The sequence below is a fragment of the Magallana gigas genome, chromosome 2 (genome assembly GCF_963853765.1).
Source record: "Magallana gigas chromosome 2, xbMagGiga1.1, whole genome shotgun sequence".
Classification (NCBI taxonomy): domain Eukaryota; kingdom Metazoa; phylum Mollusca; class Bivalvia; order Ostreida; family Ostreidae; genus Magallana; species Magallana gigas.
The window spans coordinates 8,134,190-8,154,499 of record NC_088854.1 but is presented as its reverse complement, the minus strand read 5'-3'; the positions used below and the strand labels follow the sequence as shown (position 1 = coordinate 8,154,499).

At 33.6% G+C, this 20,310-nt stretch overlaps 3 protein-coding genes across 12 annotated transcripts in view; 2 read left to right on the top strand and 1 right to left on the bottom strand.

Moving 5' to 3' along the window:
- The first annotated feature begins 1,121 nt into the window (after positions 1-1,121).
- Positions 1,122-4,522, top strand: LOC105348733 (G2/mitotic-specific cyclin-A). Its single transcript, XM_034444041.2, has 9 exons — positions 1,122-1,490; positions 1,600-1,855; positions 2,028-2,155; positions 2,268-2,491; positions 2,577-2,652; positions 2,788-2,916; positions 3,038-3,151; positions 3,294-3,427; positions 3,561-4,522. Exons 1-9 carry the CDS (start codon positions 1,320-1,322, stop codon positions 3,622-3,624), a joined length of 1,296 nt encoding a protein of 431 aa, XP_034299932.1. The 5' UTR covers positions 1,122-1,319; the 3' UTR covers positions 3,625-4,522.
- On the bottom strand, positions 4,278-17,461 carry LOC105348766 (exosome complex component RRP45). Of its 2 annotated transcripts, XM_020062515.3 has the most exons (14): positions 17,282-17,461; positions 15,977-16,071; positions 15,003-15,122; positions 14,523-14,625; positions 14,213-14,310; positions 14,039-14,078; positions 13,551-13,633; positions 12,618-12,750; positions 11,931-12,019; positions 11,568-11,711; positions 11,281-11,314; positions 10,683-10,815; positions 6,016-6,097; positions 4,278-5,911 (listed from the first exon to the last, which is right to left on the bottom strand). In XM_020062515.3, the coding sequence occupies exons 1-14, from the start codon at positions 17,345-17,347 to the stop codon at positions 5,848-5,850; spliced, it is 1,284 nt and encodes a 427-aa protein (XP_019918074.3). In that variant the 5' UTR covers positions 17,348-17,461; the 3' UTR covers positions 4,278-5,847. The 2 variants fall into 2 exon arrangements, with proteins under 2 accessions (XP_019918074.3, XP_011456635.3); XM_011458333.4 differs by lacking the exons at positions 4,278-5,911; positions 6,016-6,097 and adding an exon at positions 6,156-8,112 and having other exon boundaries at positions 17,282-17,423.
- LOC105348731 (probable phospholipid-transporting ATPase IA) overlaps positions 17,462-20,310 on the top strand; it is a 26,099-nt gene continuing 23,250 nt past the window's right edge. For all 9 annotated transcript variants that reach the window (XM_066074828.1, XM_066074825.1, XM_066074827.1 and 6 more), the window contains exon 1: positions 17,462-17,619. In XM_066074828.1, the coding sequence (XP_065930900.1) occupies positions 17,571-17,619 (49 nt within the window). In that variant the 5' untranslated portion in view covers positions 17,462-17,570. The remainder of the gene's footprint in view (positions 17,620-20,310) is intronic.

Here is a 20,310-nt window from a genome sequence, read left to right as displayed (position 1 = left end):
CAAGCGACAGGTAAAATTGATCACATGCTGTGTTACAATAAAGTTCCTTAGACAGGTGTGACTCCTATCGTTTTTCTTGTTTTATTAACAATTACCTTGAGTCCACCCTCTTTGATGTGGGTCATTTAATCGCCACACGGTTGCGTATACCACACAGTAAACTACCCGCTGTGTTCGCACATCTGGGAGCAATATTTCTTTTTAATTGTTAACACAAAATTGTATAAAATATATATTTACCCCGGTCAAATAAACATGTCTACCTTAACATTTATCGTAATTCTGATAGTTTAAAACTATTTAAACAACTTGTGATAATTGAAAATGATGAACAAGTTTTAAAAAATGAATCATACATGTACATGTGTAATGTTATTTACTATTATTTATGTCAGTCTCTGATGTATCTGTATAATAAGTGATAATTATTAATATTAAAAATGATCAATTAATGATTATAACAAACAAATAATGTTTGATAATATAATTCGGATATGTTTATGCATATGGAGGACTAACTCATACAACAACATTTTTAAGAACCCACTTTTCATTGTTTTTAAAACAGAACAGCAACGTACGTAGGTAGCCTGAGTATTTCAAAATAATGCCAGAGTTTAACTAGATCGATGTAAAAGAAAAAAAAAGAAAGACCACGTGTATTTTCTTTTATAATTCATCTTATCATAATTTTTGTTTGGTTACATGTATTAATTAGTAACACAACTGCTATAGAAATTGTTTCATAATTAGAATTTACGAAACAATTTCTAGCAGTTGTGTAAAATTTAAATCGGTTGGTAATTAGCTTTGATTACTATCACGAAAAAAAAATCGCTTATATGTAAGAATTATACTGAGTTAGTATATAATTTCCCATCATTATATGTAACTGCTTTGTACAGTCCCGCCTTTTCGCCCCTTTGTATATATTTATTTAATTTGTTCGGGCTCGGAAATTACCAAACCATCGGAACACTCTTGAATTTTGCCTATATTGCATTGGAAAACTTTATGACATTTGTTTCCGAATGATTTCTTTGTATATCATGTGACTAAGAAATGCTACATTGCGATTGGTCGATTTAACCTAGCGGGGAATTCAACGAGCTTGCCTCGCTTTAGGTTCATTTCACACTCAGCTGTATACGGAGTTCAAACACAGTTTGGGCTTGAAAGAACACAGTCTCTGCACGGTTTCTCGCATTCCCGACTTGAAAACAGAGACTTACTCAATGCAACTCTGAATATTTCGATTCTTTGAGAAATATATATTTCATATTTCTCCTTTTCGTTGAACAAATACTTTTTTGGAGGCAATGTCTTCGTTTGTGTTTGGAAACAATGTCAACCAGGAGGATGCCGAAAACCTTGGACCAAGGCGTGTAAAGCAAGCAAATGCAGGTCTGACCGCAAGAAATGCACCAAAAAGGGCGGCTCTTGGGAGTATATCGAACAATATTCGGGTCCAGCCTTCTAGGGCAGCAAAGGTATGAAATAGCAAAATTTGAATTTAAATTTCACAAGCCCGGTAGAGCGCTGCCTCGGTAACCTTTTCAAGCTGCACGCTTTGCTTTATCAAATTTTATTAATTTTCAGACTGGCGTAGAGAATGGTTGTCAAGATGAAAACGCATTCGCTAAACCAGCAAAGATATTTGGTGGACAGGAAAATAAGCCGTTTTCCATCTTTGTCGAAGAACAACCGGCAAGGCAAGCTTTAAAACCAGTGACCAGGTCAAATGTGACGAAGTCTTCCTCAACACTCTGTGACATTACATCCTTAGTTCGTCCTGCACTTGGACCAATCTCTACGGCCAAAGAAGATGTGGCAATTCACCATGATGATGGTTTTGGTAAGTTTACCCCCTATGCCCTCCCCATGAACCAAAGTTTATGCAATATATATATATATTTTTTTTTCATACTTTCATTGAAAAATAAACAAAAGCATGTCCTTTATCTTTGCAAATAACCTAAAATCAGAGTATTTTTCCACTTTGACCTTGAATAAACAATTTTTTTTAGATTCCCCAATGGTGCTTGATTCCACAATAGAAGAGATAGAAGAACCCACACCTCTAGACAGAGAATCCATCATCACAACTGTTCCAGAGTATGCCACAGAAATCTACTCCTACCTGAGAGAGGCAGAGGTAAAAAAAATGTCTAAGATTTTTTATTCAGTTTTAAAATAGTTGAGAGTAGTATGTAATACAATTTAATGATGTATATATAATAATGGGTTGGTAAAACTTTTTCTTGAAGATGCGAAACCGTCCCAAACCCAGTTACATGAAGAAGCAGCAGGACATTACCAACTCTATGCGCAGTATTTTGGTGGACTGGTTGGTTGAGGTGTCAGAAGAATACAAGCTCCACAGAGAGACCCTATTCCTGGCAGTTAACTACATTGACAGATTTCTGTCTCAAATGTCAGTGCAGAGGAGCAAACTTCAGTTGGTTGGGGCTGCCAGCATGTTCCTAGCATCGTAAGTCCTTTCTAATAGAAAGATTACTCAAAACTATTTTTTAAACAATTATGTCAAACAATTCTGACAATTTTGTGGTTTATAGAAAGTATGAGGAAATCTACCCACCTGATGTTGGAGAGTTTGCCTACATTACAGATGACACCTATACCAAGAGCCAGGTACTGCTTGTAAAGTGATACTTTTATCTTGTTATTAAAGTCTAAATGAAGGCATTGAAAATGTTTATAAAAACAGTTTGTGATCAAATGTGTTCTTGTTTATGTTATAATGGATGTACACTTCTTTTGTAACAGGTTCTAAGGATGGAGAGTTTGGTGCTGAAGGTTCTGTCTTTTGATGTGGCTGTTCCCACTGCCAACTGGTTCTGTGATAATCTGCTGAAGGAATGCAACGCTGATGACAAAACCAGAGCTCTAGCCATGGTAAGTAGGAACTGGACATCACACATTTTAAGCTGCATAGGGTTTACTAAAAAATGTCAAAATTCATTCCTGCAATTCATTTGAAGCCAATTGAAGGTAAAATTTTGGTATATTTTTGTAGTTCTTGATTGAAACGACAATGGTTGATGCTGATGTGTACCTGAAATACCTGCCCAGTGTGATAGCTTCAGCAGCCGTGTGCCTGGCCCGCTACTCCCTTGGACAGGAAGCCTGGGTAAGTTTTCTGTGTTTGTCAGATATAGATAGCAGACTTCTTCGAAAAAAAAATAATTTGGAGTATGCTAGTATAGATTTTTCTGGAAAATTCTTATCATATGTTAGTTGAATAGTTTTTGATTTTTGATTTTCTTCAACAGCCTGAAAGTCTGTCGCAGTCATCCCAGTATGAAATTGGCCATTTTGCCAACTGTCTAACAGAGCTTCATCAGACTTACATCAATGCACCCAAGCATCCCCAGCAAGCTCTGGTAGAGAAATACAAGACTTCAAAGTAAGTGTCCTTTATTAATAGCGCACATTTTCAGGTAGTTTATTTGTGTCAGTAATCTGAATTTGAAGCTACTTATGAAAGTCTTTACAGCTGATACTGAAAGCTATTAATTTTCATTATATATTCTTTGTAGATTCCATGAGGTGTCTGACTTCCAGAAGAACCCCCCACCCACCTCCCTCCCCTACATGTCATAAACCTCCACCTTGGATATACCAAAGGTCTTTCATATTGAAAAGGTCACAAAGTGTCGAGAGGGACTGGGATACCAGGTTAAAGATTTCTGAGCTGGGCCACTTCTATGACAGAAGCTCAAGATTTGATGTACTGCACTGTTAATGTTGCCTATCTCCATTCTGACATGCATGTTCTTGGAATGAGCACCTGTTTTAACCGTTATTATGTTAAGAAAATGTCAATCATTGGAAAGTCACCTGTTTTAACCATATGTTGTTATCAAATATTGATTGTTTTAACTCATGCTGGCAACATTAACTGTACAGTACATTAACCAAGAACCCAAAAGTAACTACAGCAATGATAGACTAGTTCAGCGTTAGTGCTTCACTGCTTCATGGACAGACTGAAGTTGGCCCTGTGTGCAAGACAGAAAATTCCCAGGGAGCTCGGTGCAATAGCAGGCAGCAGTCATATTCACTTGCATGAATGGCATATAATGTGTTCCAAACCAAAAAGACTTAAATGTGTGCGAGAGAAACTGCATGGATTGATTGTGTGTGAAAGAAACTGCATGGCTCAAGTGTGAAACCATTTTTATCATTGTAAATAATCTTTGAATTCTTTCATGCATGTTGAAATTTATATTTTTTAATTTATTTTGATGCCTCCACAACCTTTGATGTTTTAATTAACACTTTCTATTCTTTTAACTTCTTTCTCAAATCTTAACCTGTCCTCAATTTTTGATTTTTTAAGTTCATTGTTTTATAAATCTTGCAAAAAATTCTTTTAAAGGTTGTTGTGAGATAATCATTGATTGAAATTGTGAGGATTTTTACCTGTTTATCATGATTATATTTATGTATGACCACTACATGAAATGAAGTATATTCAATAATAAAGTGTGTTTTTGTTTTTATGGTGTTGGTAGTAGATAGTAGTTTCTGTGACGTTTTTAACAGAAAGTCAGTTTTAAGTTTTATATTTTTGTATTAGAAATTGCAATAAAATTTTTATACTTAGTACAACTGTTTCTGGCTAAATTTTACTTAGGACATAGGCAAACCTTTATTTCAATTTTCTGATATCAAAGTGATCCTCTGCACACTGGAAGATTGTGGCAACCAATCCGATTAACATATATTGGATCCACTCCAGTTAGATTTGGATAGTGTAAATCACTCTAAATCATATACTTAATTTCTGCCCTGTACTATATAAACCCAAAATTTGCATAACCATGTGCGATAAACTATAATAAAGTTTATTAAACCCCGTTTCCAGCAATCTGGTTATTGCACACCTCTTTCCGTCAATCAACTGTTATTACACGCCTCCTTCAGATATATTATGATGTAAAGTTTGGTATGCATTTTTCAACTCTGATGTCTGAGTACGACTCTTGAGCCGATATACAGCAACTACAGGCTAATAAATGATGCAATATAAAAACTGCCATGCAATACTGAATCTATATACATATCTCATGAGATAAAACAAGATTTATTTTTCTCATGAGATAAAACGAATTGGACACTTGGCTAGCAAAGATTAATACATGCATGCAAAAATTTATTTAGGTAAAGTACATGTATAAGTTGTATGATTTCAAGTCCTAATCTAAATGAAATGACAAATTCTTGTATTGAAAGTATTTAAAAGTTGAAAATATATTCACAAGATTTGTTGGCTACCAATTCATTGAAGATGGTATCAAAATACATGTGGTATATAATTATACCATCTGCACATGCAACAAGGTTGTAAATTCCTAATTAAAGACAAAAATAAAATTGTGAGAAGCATTAGTTAGCATAATTAGCATAAGATTTTAAAATCTTGCTTTTTTTTTTACAGTTGTAAACTAAATGAAACTATATCAAAAGCTTGATGCTTGCTATTGCATATTTTAGAAGTTTGATTCAAAACAGTAGAATTGTAGAAAAAGTACTCGCCTAAAATTAGGAATCAACAGTAATAGTAATACATGTACCGGTATATGAGATTAGAAGAGATTGCTTCATATTAAAGTTTTTATAAGTCTTCACATTAGTAGAAGCGAATTTATTTTAAAATTTAACATTAATTTACTAGTACATTTTTACTTTGCCTGTCAAGAAAAGTGTGCCTGTAATTTCCCCTTAAAAACTGAAAATTAATTTTTTTTAAAAGTAAAAATTTAATGTTGAAATATATACAGAGTTAATACAATGAACACAGTAGTGAGACAATGATAATTATCAAGTTTTTCCTTTCTTCTTTTTGGTGGACTTTGTTTTTTGCCCCTGTTGAGTCTTCTTACCTCTAAAAAAATGATTAGAAAAGAAAAAAAAATCTCAGTTTTAGATGCATACAAAGAACCAGTATTTGAGAGACTATTGCATGAAGACATTAGTACATGTACTCACTTCACAGGTTTTTCATCACAGACTTGATCAAGATTCAGCATCACAGTGCCCTCTTCTTCACTGTCATCACCTAGGTTACCATCTAAAAAAACAAAAAACACTGACAATTTGGTATTCTTAAAAAACTATTTTTATTGTATGATGTTTTTCTACATTATAGACAATCAAGGTCAATAGCCCTTCCATATCAATTCAACAAATTAAAGTCTCTTTTAGCTTCAGATATATACTTTAGTGTAAAATTAAAATCCTTCAGTAGCTGCCTCTCTTTGATCCCAATATAATACTGTGAAAATCCATTTCTCTCTCTGAATTGCTTTCATGCTAATTTTATGAATTTAAGTGAACCCATTTCTAAATAGAATTTTATATATTAAATTCTCCTAAAATTAGACTCCAATCCCCCATTGTGGTATATCCCTATGGATAATTTAAAAGTATTACTATTCTGTAATATATTCATTTCTATGAAGAACTTTAAACCTAAATTCGGGCCCTAAAATCCCAACTCATGGGGTCATACTTTGAGCAACATTCATTCTACCATATACACAAGGTATCCAAATATATTTCCAGCTATTGGGTTTTTGGAATGTAGTGGGAAGGGAGAAATTATGACAGACCAGACTGGGATTTAAACTTGCACCCCCTGAATCTCTAGTCAAGTGCTTTACCAATTGAGCTATCTGGCACCATTAATTGAACTGGTCTGACCGTCACATTTCTTCCCCTTAAATGATCTTTGCCCTTGAATATCCACATCCCAAGGCACTTTCACCTGGCAGGAGATTATCTGCCAGTTCCAGAAGTTGGCTTATTACCAAATGTAACGGAATGGGAGAAGTAAAGACGGACCAGACTGGGATTCGAACTAGGGCCCACTGAATCTCTAGTCAGGTGCTCTACCAACTGAGCTATCTGATGCTGGTTGGCATTGGTATCCGAACCAGTCTGACCATCACTGGGAAGACATTGAAACATCCAAGTGGCACCCTTTCTATTTTAATTTGTACTTTTCTAATACCTGGTACTAGTAATCTCTCATTGGTATGAGGATTGGCAGAGATGTATTGTCAGCATTCACATATACATATATCTGTACTTCATCAGTAGAGAGGAGCTTTATGCTTTAATTAAGGCCTTAAAATGCATCCCACAAAAATATCCTTTGCACCATGTTTCAGGGTTAAGGAATCAGCAGAAGTCCAGATCATAACAAATTTATTAATAATTTTAAACAGAGAAAATAACTCAACAAAGTTACAACAGGGTATGAAACAAAGTAAACAAGATACAAATCAAAATGAAATTTATGTCACAAGTGCAATTATTATTCACTTGTTTTAAACTCAATCTCAAAATCATCATCATTATTAATCTCTTTCTGCTGAGGGTAGTTCCCCTCGATGTCTTTGTTGACCTCACTAAGTGGTAGAGTGTAACAAATGTCAAGGTCAATGCTACTGAGAATGACCTCATCCTCTGTTTCCATGGAATCTTCTGTATCATTTGTTGATTCAGCCAAGATACTGGACAAACAATTCATGATGTCATCTAACAAAATATCATTGCCAAAGTCATTCATGTGGACTCCATCTTTTATATACAATGTCACATTCTGGTGTAAAATGTTTTCATGCGGCACGACGACTCCTCCGATCTCCGTAACATACTGACCTACTTCCTGATTGATTCGTTGTCTCTTTGCTTCCCCACACTCTAAAGACAAACCTCTCCACACGCGGCGAGCCAGAATTTCAGAGAAAACCAACTGGGTCAAAGGAAACATTTCTCTTACTTTCTGAATGTCAGCTTTCATTCTGCTTATTAACTCATCTGTATTCCAAGAGGCCACATCATTGGATCCTAAATGAATGATCAGAACATAAGGTTCAGGAAAATCATACACTGCAAGATCTCTTTGTAGATTGATCATGAGTGCGTCCCACTTCATTCCTCGAACTCCATCCCAGTAAACTCTCACTTCTTTGGGGTCGTACAAAAGGTTCTGCATTTTGCGCACCTTGGCACGGGTTTCGGCCCAATACACAATGGAGGATCCCACAATCCACACAGTGGAGACAGCTGATTGGCAGTCTGAAATCATTGACGGTCTGAAGGTCATTCAGGTCACACTAAGTCAGTGCAGTGTTACCATCCATGAACAGGTTAAGAGGTTAGCTAAATTGTGGAACCATCCATGCAGACTAGGTATCCAGAGTGTTTTGTGTCATTAAAAACATTTGCAAAGTAGCTTGAATACCCAGAAGAATAGAAACATGCACTAGCACTAAAGTACTCATCTTTTTGTGGTGTCGCTTTAGTTTCAATTTTCATAATGGAGGATAAGAATATAAGCCACATTTCTCTTGTGAAATGAAGATTATTTGAATCAATTCTTTACTTCAATTTTGTATATACCAGGCACGGTAAATGTGGAAATGCTTGCCTGGTGAAATTTTGGCAATTGTTGGATTTACATAAACTATTAAGATAATTTTCATGGGCAACTGCACATAACTGCAGATAGAAAAAAAAAAAAAACTTCCTCAAATCCAAGTGAGTAGCAGTATGTATTTGGGTAAAGAAAGAACCAGATGGGATAAAGAGAGGTTAACTCAATGGAGCAACAAGAGTTGTTGACAAAGAGATGATATAACCATCAAAATTCAAATAGATCTAGCTTCACAATATTACAGTTAATAAACAGCAATGCATAGCCGCACATTACAATATGAGCATATTTTGTGAGATATCACAAGTTAAGCAAAGGACCAAAAATTGCAGTGTAAATAATTCCCTGAAATAACAATTTAAAATAAATTGATATACTTCTATGAAAACTAGAGGTACTGTGAGCAAGCTCACAATTGATACCCCCCGCTAAGAAAATCATAACTCATGTATTTTTTCTATTATAGAAAATATTGGATGAATCTATTTCACCGTCCATTTTCTATAAATAACAACTGCTTTATTTTTTAATAAAACTGTTAATGCTAATATGAGTACAAAAACCAATTTCTATTCTTTAAATTCCATTTTAGTTCAAGTTAACTGTTAATGCAAGAGGACATTTGCATCCTTATGTTAACAAACATGACTCGAATCAAACAAAATTCCACATGTCAAGCAGCCATTTAATATAAACATTTTGAATTAAAAGTATACTAAGCCCGATTTCTTTTTTTTAAAAATGACCTTGAACTTCCTCAATTGACCTTGGGTCAAGGTCATGACACACCTTCAGGTTATAAGCAATCTTGATGTGAATTAAGAACTTCCAATATTTGTCCATTAAAAAGATATGGACTGGACATGAATTTTGCACTTTTCTGCCAGTGACCTTGACCTTGCCCAAATGACCTTGGGTCAAGGTCATGACACACCCTTAGGTCATAAGCAATCTTTTTGTGAAGTAAGAACTTCCAATGTTTCTCCATAAGAAAGATATGGACCGGACACGAATTTTGAACTTTTTCTGCCAGTAACCTTGACTGTGCCCAATGACCTTGGGCCAAGGTCATGACACACCCTAAGGGTTTTAAGCAATCTTTGTGTGAAGTTTTAAATTCCAATGTTTCTCTGTCAAAAAGATATGGACCGGACACGATTTTTGAACTTTTTCTGCCAGTGACCTTGACCTTGCCCAAATGACCTTGGGTCAAGGTCATGACACACCCTTAGGTCATAAGCAATCTTTGTGTGAAGTAAGAACTTCCAATGTTTCTCCATAAGAAAGATATGGACCGGACACGAATTGAACAGACAGACAGACAGACGGACAAGGTGATTCCTATATACCCCCCCAAACTTCGTTTGTGGGGGGTATAACAACATGTACTGTACTTCACAATTTTCCTTAAACAAACTGTGATGCTCCTAAAAACAAAGAAACCCCACTTCCTTACATAAAGGCATGATCAATATATCTGGTAAGTAAAGGAACTCACTCAAAGTGTGAACCTTATTAAAGCTATACATGTGATAAAAACCAACAATTGTTTTGCTAAAAATAATTTTGAGTAATTCGAGAAAAATTTTGACTCATATATACACTTTTCATAGAGTATTGCAAAATAAATCATTCTAATACATGTAATAAAGAAATTTATTAGTATATTTTGCAATTAGGAATTTTATGTCTTTTCATGAATATTGATTGAATATTGATGAAGAAAAAGCCAACCGAACCTCATTGCGCATGTTCCTGGGAAATCAGGTGATTGTTATTGTTTGCTAAATTAAATGTGTATATGCTTAAAAGTTGTTGCCTAATGGAAAAATTGTACAAAAAGCAATTATGAAGGTGTTGACCCTCCACACATTTTTTTTTACCTCAGTATAAAACTAGCTTGCGACGTCACATGATTAAATGTTTATGATTGATCATATTTCAAAGGAGGCATTACTTTTCTGGCAGGAAAATAAACATTTTTTTTATTAATTAAAATTTCATAACTTTTGTATCGCGATCAAATTCAGAATTGTAATTGCATTAAGATAACTTTTATAAGTAACGGTAAACAAAAATATGTGTTTTCACCATCATTCATAATTGACATAAGTTATAGCATGTATAGCTTTAAATCAAAATTAAGCCACATAGGATTTTTATCAATTCAGGTCTATCTACAATGTCACTCAGTTTGTAGCGTTCAGTGTACCTGTTGTGTGAGTCACCTCCTTGTGGTCAGGTTGTGTGACCTTGGCCTCCTTCTGGAGCTCCTCTGTCATTTCATTGTCCTCCACCCCCCATGTACTGGCCCCTCCCTCTCCAATCATCCCCACTCCTTTGTCCTAAAAATATTGAACAACATATAATATATACTATATGTGTACCCGCGAACTCTATATACTTAAAGACAAATAGAAATTTAAAGACTCAAGATATGTATACCAGGTAAATAATTTAAAAAAAAAACACCTTTATCTCTACAAGACAGTAAATAAATATATGTGTACACATTTGTATAAACAACAACAAATATACAAATTATTCAAATTCAATACAAAGTGTTAAACAAAGGATATAGACTCTTTTAGTACTGTATACAGGGTTATTTTCGCCCCATGTAATTTCTACACTTGTCAAAAGTTTCAGCCTGTCTTGAATTTGCCAAGACACAGTTGTGTTTTGAAAGAAATAATTGAAACATTGGAATTTGTCCAGTCTTAAATTCGCCCGATGACAACAAGGGTGAAAGGGGCGAAAATAAAACGAGGGCGAATATTTCCCTGTATACAGTATTATAGAACACTTACAAGAATTTTTACTTTTGATTTTCTCTCTGTTTTTCTGTTTTTTGTTAGGAAAAAAAAATCATCAATAATTCAAGGTAATAAGGACCAAATCTTGCTATACCCGGTAATAATAAAATCAGTATCATCGTATTGGGAAGAAGATAACAATGTATCTAGGATTCTACCGGTACATTAAAAATACTCTACATAGTTATTTCACCGATGTAGCCACATTTAAGAACTTTAATTTAGATAGTACATGTAACACATTGTATTGTATTTTCACTTCTTCATTTATTATAGGATACAGGTCTCCATTCATGCCCTTCTCCTCTTCAGAGTCTTCATCCATCTGTGTTTCTGTAGCTTGAATTTCCTCTGGTTCCTGTTGATTGGTCAGAATGCTCTCAGTAGGCTCTGACTCAGCAAACCCAAATTTCTTTCCATTTAGTCTTGTGGTAAGAAATAGATGACATGCGGCTCATATTCTTAACAGAACTTATAATTTCAGTTCTCGAAATGCACTGGTCTGGCATCATTCAAAACCAACGCTTGATTACGTGTCGCTCCTCTCACCATCATAGAGGGAGGAACGACGCGTAATCAACCGTGGGTTTCTGACGATGTGGTCTGGAAGTTTTGAAACATTTTCATTATAAACACCATCTTACCTTGCTTGTCTGTCATTCTCCAAGGCCCTCTGTATCAGCTCAGTGATTTCTGTTACCTTGACTACAGCAATATTTGAACATCTCAGGACCTTCATGTACATATAATCAAATAATGAGAGCATGCATTTATCATGGGTACTGAGCATTATTTGTAAACACATGGGAAAGAAGGCCGGTATGTTTCGGTACGGGTGATTGATTGTTACAATGATTGGCTATTTATAAATATTTAGTAAAAAGTATGCATGAGTAGAGAGGTTATTTAAGGATGAGTATTGTGTAAAAGTGCTATTTGAAGGCTTAGATTCTAAACCTATTCCACACTTTGACGCAATTCCCTCCCACCCTCTTATTTTTATAATTTTTCATGTTAATTGATTTGTTTAATGTATTGATGTTTAATTTGTTTTTTTTGTACTTTCATGAATTTATGAGGATGGAATTTAGAATACATGAGGCATGATGAAACAAGTGAACAAGTTTATAGTCTTGGAGACGATAGTACCATGTTTTAAGTACATGTATATGTATAACAAAGAGAAACTGTTACTCATGTATTTACCGGTATTTTTTGAATGTGTGATTGAGGTCTCTAACATAAAATTTTCTCTCACAACACTCAATTGAAGTATCATAAATATACCACAAAATTATCTTAAGACTCAGTACATGTATACAAAATGTTACCTGGTCCTTCATAAGTAACATTTCTCCAGACACCTGCAAGGTGCAGATTTCTCGGTGTTTATTCATCCCTATAACCATCTTTCCATCCATCACCTTTTCCTCTTTATCAGTGGGATCAACCAGTAAATATTTTCTGTTAAATATTTTGGTAAAATGAACTTAAAAATAAATTTTTGATTTCAAATACATTTAAAATTAAATTAAAAACATATTTGATCTCCATAGTCTAATTATTGTAAAATATAAATCAGAATTTGAGCATCATGCCATGTAAGATTTTTTCATGCTGAACTATTATTTGGTTGCCAGAATATGCTAGATAAGATGTTAAGGATCATCTATTTTGGTGGTGTTGATACATAATTGAGTAATTCCATATCTAAAAGCTTATATAAACTTTACCTTCAGATCTTACTAACCATATGAATACCAGTATGCTGCTAAAAATACCCCATCTTTTTTTTCATCATACTTTCATATTAAATACTGAAATTTCATTAGTTTTGACACAATTTATAATCCAATATATTACCCTCAGCATAAACAACACACTTGGCAACGGTAACACAACGAATTGTTACATGCGCATCAATTATGTGCATACAGTTCTCGTAGAATTCATGTCAAAAAATTTAGAAGCAGTAAAAATTTTCCATAAAATCAAGACATTCAGTATAATAAAACAAATAGTGCCTGTTTGGGAAGGCAAAAGTTGAAATTGACATCCCTTTGAAAACCATTGTCAACCTCCACTTTGCGTCGGTTGGCAATGGTTTTCTCTCAGGGGTGTCAAATTCATCTGTTACCTTCCCAAACAGGCACTATTTATATTACAGCATATTACATTATATATATTATATAACATTTATATTACAGCACTTTGTCAAGGAATATGATCACAAAAACTTAACCTATTTTGTTAAAAATACTGACCCTTGTTCATAGAAGGAGAAGGTGACACAGATGGGCATGTGATGGACACTGAGGGGAATAGGGTCCTTTTCATCACTGGGGTGCTGTTGAATAAAAACAACAAAAATATTTTTAAAACCATTTAAGAAATGGGATGCATGGATTTTCCATGCAATACTGTGGAATCATTAGATTTCGTGGTGGCTCAATTTTCGTGGAATTCATGGGTACCTCTCAGCCACGAATTAATAGATTAGGGTTTCATCATATTTCCTTATGTTGGTATGAGTTATTACACGAAATCACGTCCCCATGAACCTGTAAAATGTAGGTAATCCACGAAAACTGGTCCCCATGAATTTAAATGATTCCACAGTAATTATCCAAAGATATCTCCACTTTATTTCACAGATTCAGGGACAGCATGAAATGAACACTTTTTTGTGGAGATATATTTGTTTGGAGTTTTAGCAGTAAATTTAACCAGACAAAATAATGAAACTCCTTACCACAATAACCTCACTGCCGTCCACAGTAACGTCAGGTCGTCTACATGAAAAAAATTTTTTTTTATTTGTTTGTTACAACAAATTTACTTGCTTTAAAAAGTTTACTAAAAATAATGTGTCACTAAATGAGAGTCAACAATCAACAAAAACATTAATGTCATAATGTATGTTCACCTGAAGTGGGCTAGAGCAGCAATGGCAGCAATGCTGCTACAGTCTATGATATTCCCATCATGGTTCATTACATTCACGTCCACACGAATTTGCCAGACCTGTGATACCAAAACAAATTTAAGAATTCATTTCATCTTACTCTGGCTGTCTCAACTCTTAGAATCTATTGCAATAACTTTGCAGCGGAAATAATACTTCTCAGGCTGGTAAAAGTTCATCAGTACAAAAGTTTCAACTGTCAAAAGAGAAGAGTTACTGATGCATGAAGAAATAAAACATAACATTTTAACCTGTGCTCTAAGGAACTCACCTTTTCCCCTGAGATAATACAAAGGGACTCAGTGTCCAGACACCTTGATTCTCTAAGGCAGCGCTCCAGCAGTCTGTTGATTTCTACCCCCAGGTCTGACATCCTGAACAGGCAACATTTCAATTTACTTTTATGCATAATGAGAACTGACTAAAATTGAGTCACTCAATCTTATTAATCTGTAAACAGTTGCAGTTTGGTATTTTATAAACACTGATATTCTGAATACCATAATATGTCAAAGAGATTTAGTAGTCCCAAACCACTTATTTTTTAAGTATATTTTAATTCTTAATCTGGAATCCTCAGATTTCTTATAAAATTTTCCTTGTTCCATGGAGTTCAAGATACCCAGGTTTTACTGTATTACAATGCTTGCAAAACATTTATTGCATTAAAATCATTAAGCTGGGTGGTACATGTATTAAAATCTTAATTTGTAGATGATAAGTCAAGTGATGGAATCAAATGTCAACAAACCTTCCAACTTCAAAGGCTGGTGATGCCATTGGAGACAACTCCACATTGATGAACAGGACGCCGTCGGACGGACGAACTGCTCGGGGAGATGTGATTTCACAGGACACTTGTGCTAGGACTCTGAAAGTCATCAGAGCAAGAGATCAAGGAAAATCTAAGATTATCATCATTTGTTCTATGTGAGATTTCTGTCTATGACTAAACCTGATATGCTATTACCTGTGTTAGTTTAGAAAATGATGAACACTTTCTCCTGACTTGTTATTCATTTGTTATCATCAAACCTCATGTAAAAGTAAACTTTTGTTGATCAAAGTTTGATAATTATTGTAAATATATGAACATATAGTTGTACCAGCATTTTAACTTATATACAAATTTTGTCCTTGAAATTAAGCAAAATTTACTGTTAGTAGCTTAGAGTTTAACAAAATAACTGTTGGTTGTTCATCACTACGTAAGGAATAAATGTTGGTGAAACACTTATGCCCCCCTCCTTTGAAAATATCCACGAAAAAAATAAACAGAAACTGCAAATAATTGGATTTTTTTTAAGTCCAAGGGGCAAATCTGAATGCCAAATTTCACTCCAGTAAGTACAATTTCTGCAAAGAAAATGAACGGAAACTGCAAATAATTGGAACTTTCTACGTCCAAGGGCATAACTCTGTTGAAAATTGCTCGATCATACCAAACGTCAAAGTTGATCTTGATATCATTATTATCAATCTATATGCCAAATTCCATTTGAATATATACAACCACTGCAAAGAAAAATTAAATGAACGTAAACTTTTGGTGGACTGACTGACTAACAGACAGACACCAGCAAAGCAATATGTCCTCCCTTCTACGAAGGAGGGCAAAGAAATACATGTACACTCTTGGAAGTTAAATGAGATGCTAGTATCTAGAACTAACTTAAAGTAGATGTTACTTTAAATGAAATATTTTGTTTTCTTTTCATGACTTACTGAGTTTGTCCAAGATTCACTTTGCAACATCCTCTGTCAGCTCCAAAAGTGATTTTAACTTTCCTGTAATCATATGGCTGCCTTCCATCTAGTCTCTAAAGCAAGGAAATTGCAGAATAAGAGTTGTTCACAAAATTAAAAGATTCCTTGATGCGTAGTGGAGTTGTATACATACGTTCATTTTAAATTTGTTCACTAAACTTCCTGACCCTAATAAGTATTAATTTATGTTTAACAGGTTTAAGTAACCATAAATTAATGATTGTAATAAAGAGAGCTAGGGCTACAATATCAGAGAAAATGGGGCTCAGTTTCTTTAGGGAGTACATGTATATTGATGTAAAACAGGAATATTTAACAGAATACAGCACTTCTGTAAAGTGCATAAGTTGCACACAACACTCCGTAGGAAAATCACCAACTTTCCCGTAAAGCGTTGCGAATAAGAGGAGTAAATATAGACTATATACTATTAATAGAGCAATGAATCTTATTCTACATAACATTGATTTAACAAGATAAAATCTGTACATAAAGGGAAGTTTCCCTGGGAAGAGGGTTTTATGAGTGGCTAACCAAAATAAGAAATAATATATTACCTTGGTTTAATTTCAAGTTTTCAAGTAGGATAAGTACCCCAAAACTTATTTGCAATGGGTTGCAGATAACAGGATATAGCCGAGTTTACACTTGAAGTAGATAAATTACAAGAGAACTTAAGCAATTAAAATTTCTTACTGTGTTCATAACAGTTTTGAAAAACCCACACCATTTCAAATGCTCTCTGTTCTAAATCAATTTTCGAAATGCAGTGTAAGATAAAGTTACTTTAAAAAAGGTTTTTACTCATATCCATGTCAATTTGTTAAAATCTTAAAAAAAACAACTGTACATTGTAGATATCTCTATCTATCTATCTCTCAATACTACTCGCCCTCAATTCTGAGTACTCTGAGTAGGGTGCGCTGCTTGTTAAAAGAATAAGAGAAGTGAGTAAAGTAAGATTTCAACAGGATGAAAAGGGGATAGTAATATTATTACATTTTAGTGAAGATAAAAGATAAGATAAATAGTATCTACAATTAAAAGGCATAAAAGCATAGATATGATTAATGATAAGTCAAATTAGTTTTATTTGGTGTAAATTTAAGACAAAAAAGTATTTTCCATGAATGCAATATCATTCAACACCTATTGATTTACTTTCTTGTCTGGCACAAGAAAAAAGATAAAAGTAAACTTTTCAACAAAAATAAATCTAAAGCTTATTGAAATTTAAAAAAAAAAAGCCCGTGGACCTCTCACCTTTCTATCTCCCAATGCTCTGATGATAAAGTTCCTTTCACATGCGGATAATGGTGTATCTCTCATGATTTTAAATATTTACAAAATGATTTAAATTTTAATTGAAAAATAAAGCCTACAACATAATGCATAAACATGTGGTTCAACTTTCCCACTCTACTTTCTGTTTTAATGTACTTCCGGTTAGTTCTTATTTATTTATCTTCATTGTCAGAAGAGTCATCTAGAAAGATGTTTCCGACAGACAGGTCAGAGGAGTGGATCACTGGATGACTGTGTTATAGAAAGAATGGCTGAGAAAAGCCAGGATTTCACTGATTTTGGAAGCAGAATAGATGGTAAATATTTCCAGATAATATTTTTATAATTTTTTTTTTCGTGTTGAAATATGCAAGTAAAAAAATCAGTTATTGCGATTCGGCTACAGTGATTTACTCTGTTACTGATTTACAACAAGTCAATAAAAAATGATTAATCGTAAATGAATGAATTAATGAATGAATCATATTTCATACAATATGCATTTTCGGACATTAATGATAATCTTTAGAGATAATAATATTGATTGAGATTTGGTGTTTAACTAGGTATTTGAGAAACCATAAGGAAATGACTTTAAAATCCATATTGAATTCCATGAATATCCATACAGTATTATACATATTTTAATTTGTCAAAAATGAATTCATTTGTGTGCATGATTTTGATTATTTCTTTTATTATGATAAGTATTATCCTGAAATTTGTATATGTCGAATTTTATTTAACACTTGATTGTTTCATTCAAGAATTCATAAATGTATTTACATTTATAAACAATCCCTCCTTATTACACAGACTTATGTTAATATGCATCTCTAGGGAAATTTGATTTGTTTGTTTTTATGGCCTAAGGAGTAAGGAAAACAATTATTGTTCTTTTTGACAAGGAAGTTCAAAACATTGAAGTTCCAAAGCTCTATTAAAGTGTTCACCCAATAATTTTCTGACTATATAAAATAAACTATTCATAAATTGTGATGTATGTTTCAACTGGAAGTCAAAATGAAGGGTAAATTGAAAGGGAGTATATTTTGTTGTAAGAACAATCAAGACACCAACATTTAATTGGTTCTGGTTCCTCTCACAATTAATGGCCATGTATTTCAATAGGTGTTTTACAGAGACTGTCACTCAAAACACTGATGTAAAGTATGTGTGGCAAATAACATGGTATCAATTAAGGCAATTTCTTGTTTTATAAGTGTTATTGTCAAGTTTACAAATTTTAAAAAAAATCAAACCAATTTATTGGGTTATAATTTCAAAAATAAAATTTTACCACAACATTTAATACCTTATTGATTTTACTGTCACAGTATTAATGCAGAAACTGATTTAAAAAAAAAAATATTTTTCTATTAAAAAAACCCATCCGTCTATCCTTCTGCAATATTGCTATTGTGATAGTAGAAGATTTTGAGAACGATATGCATACAAATTAATTTGAATACAGACATATTATTCCTAGACATAAATATGATTTTATTTGTTTAATAGATAAGAATATTGTTTTAGATAAATGGACCCCTGTTTTATGGTTCTAATGATTAGAGTCCTGGTACGTTTAATTGCACGGTTCTATAATAACAGAATATGCAGGTACTAGTAACCTTTTATACCTTTTCAGAGGTTTAAATCCAATACTGGCCCAGTGAGACTGGTTCTATATTAAGAATGATAATTACATGCACTACCATCAACTCATGAGAATAATAATGCTAATAACTAGGTCATTGTATGTTTTCATATGAACTTATGTTGTAAGTATGAAATCAACAAGCTATTACTAAACAAGAAATAAGATATCTATTGATCTGCAGACAAGTGGTTATATATCCTATCATTTGTATTATTAAAAGGGATTTATGAAAAATATCATTTGAACAAATCTCTCAGTTTGTTAAAGACAATTCCCTTTCTTCTGCTGAGAAATGAGGAAGTTGATACATGCGAACAAAACCCAGTTTAGACCAATTCTCGGGGTGGTATAATTCAATGTCATGCCTTCTCTTCTTGACTAGGCTCCAAGGACCCATGATATATCTGTAATGACACAAAGCAGACCAATGCTATAAATATTGTTTTCCTATTTTATTGATTATTTGTCATGGAGTGCATTGATTATCACCTGTTAGTGCCGAGGAATAATCCTGCCTTGTTAATCATCACTGTTGTCATTTAATACTACCTGTGCCCGACTTTGCATCAGTTGATTTGGAATGAATTTTTATTGATCCAGTTTTACAGAAACATTACTATTTTCTGTCTATTTTTTAAATTAAAAGTGTAACAAGTATTTTTAATGCATATGAGTATTTATACAAACACTATATCAATGCATTTAGTTAAATGTTTTGACAATATGAGGATGTTTAAAAGAATCGCATAAATGTTTGCTGTTTTACTCCATATTACAAAGGCAGAGAAAGAATCTTTATTATGTATGAAGGGAAGAAAACTTGTTAAAAATAATTAGGAAGTTAAATATGTAAATGTTATCTGTACATAATAGATGAAAGGGGGGAAAGATATTTTTCATCAAAAAACCCCAACACTTTACATTTTACTTAGTAGCCTAGTTTTTACAGTTATTTATATGAGTTATGTGTTGATTCAGGGTCCTGGGTTACATCCCAGTTGGGACAGGAAGTGGTGTGTCATCATTGATCTGGGATGACCCGGTCTGTAGTGGTTCTGGACTTATCCTACTTATTGTCACTGTTTAATTCTGATTCTTAACTTCAGTGTGCTTTTAGTGTGCTTATATATATACAAAGGAAACACTTGAGAAGTGACTATCCTCGATTACTGACTCTTCTCCTGTCCAGCTTTTTGAACACGAGATGACTTCAGTTAGAATCCTAATGTCTCATGAATCCACATTAATTTAAAAAAGACTATCCTTATACCAAGTTTCTAAACACCATCTTTTTCCTTTCATATCTCATCCATATAATTCTCTCTGTGGTCACTGTTTTCTATTAGTC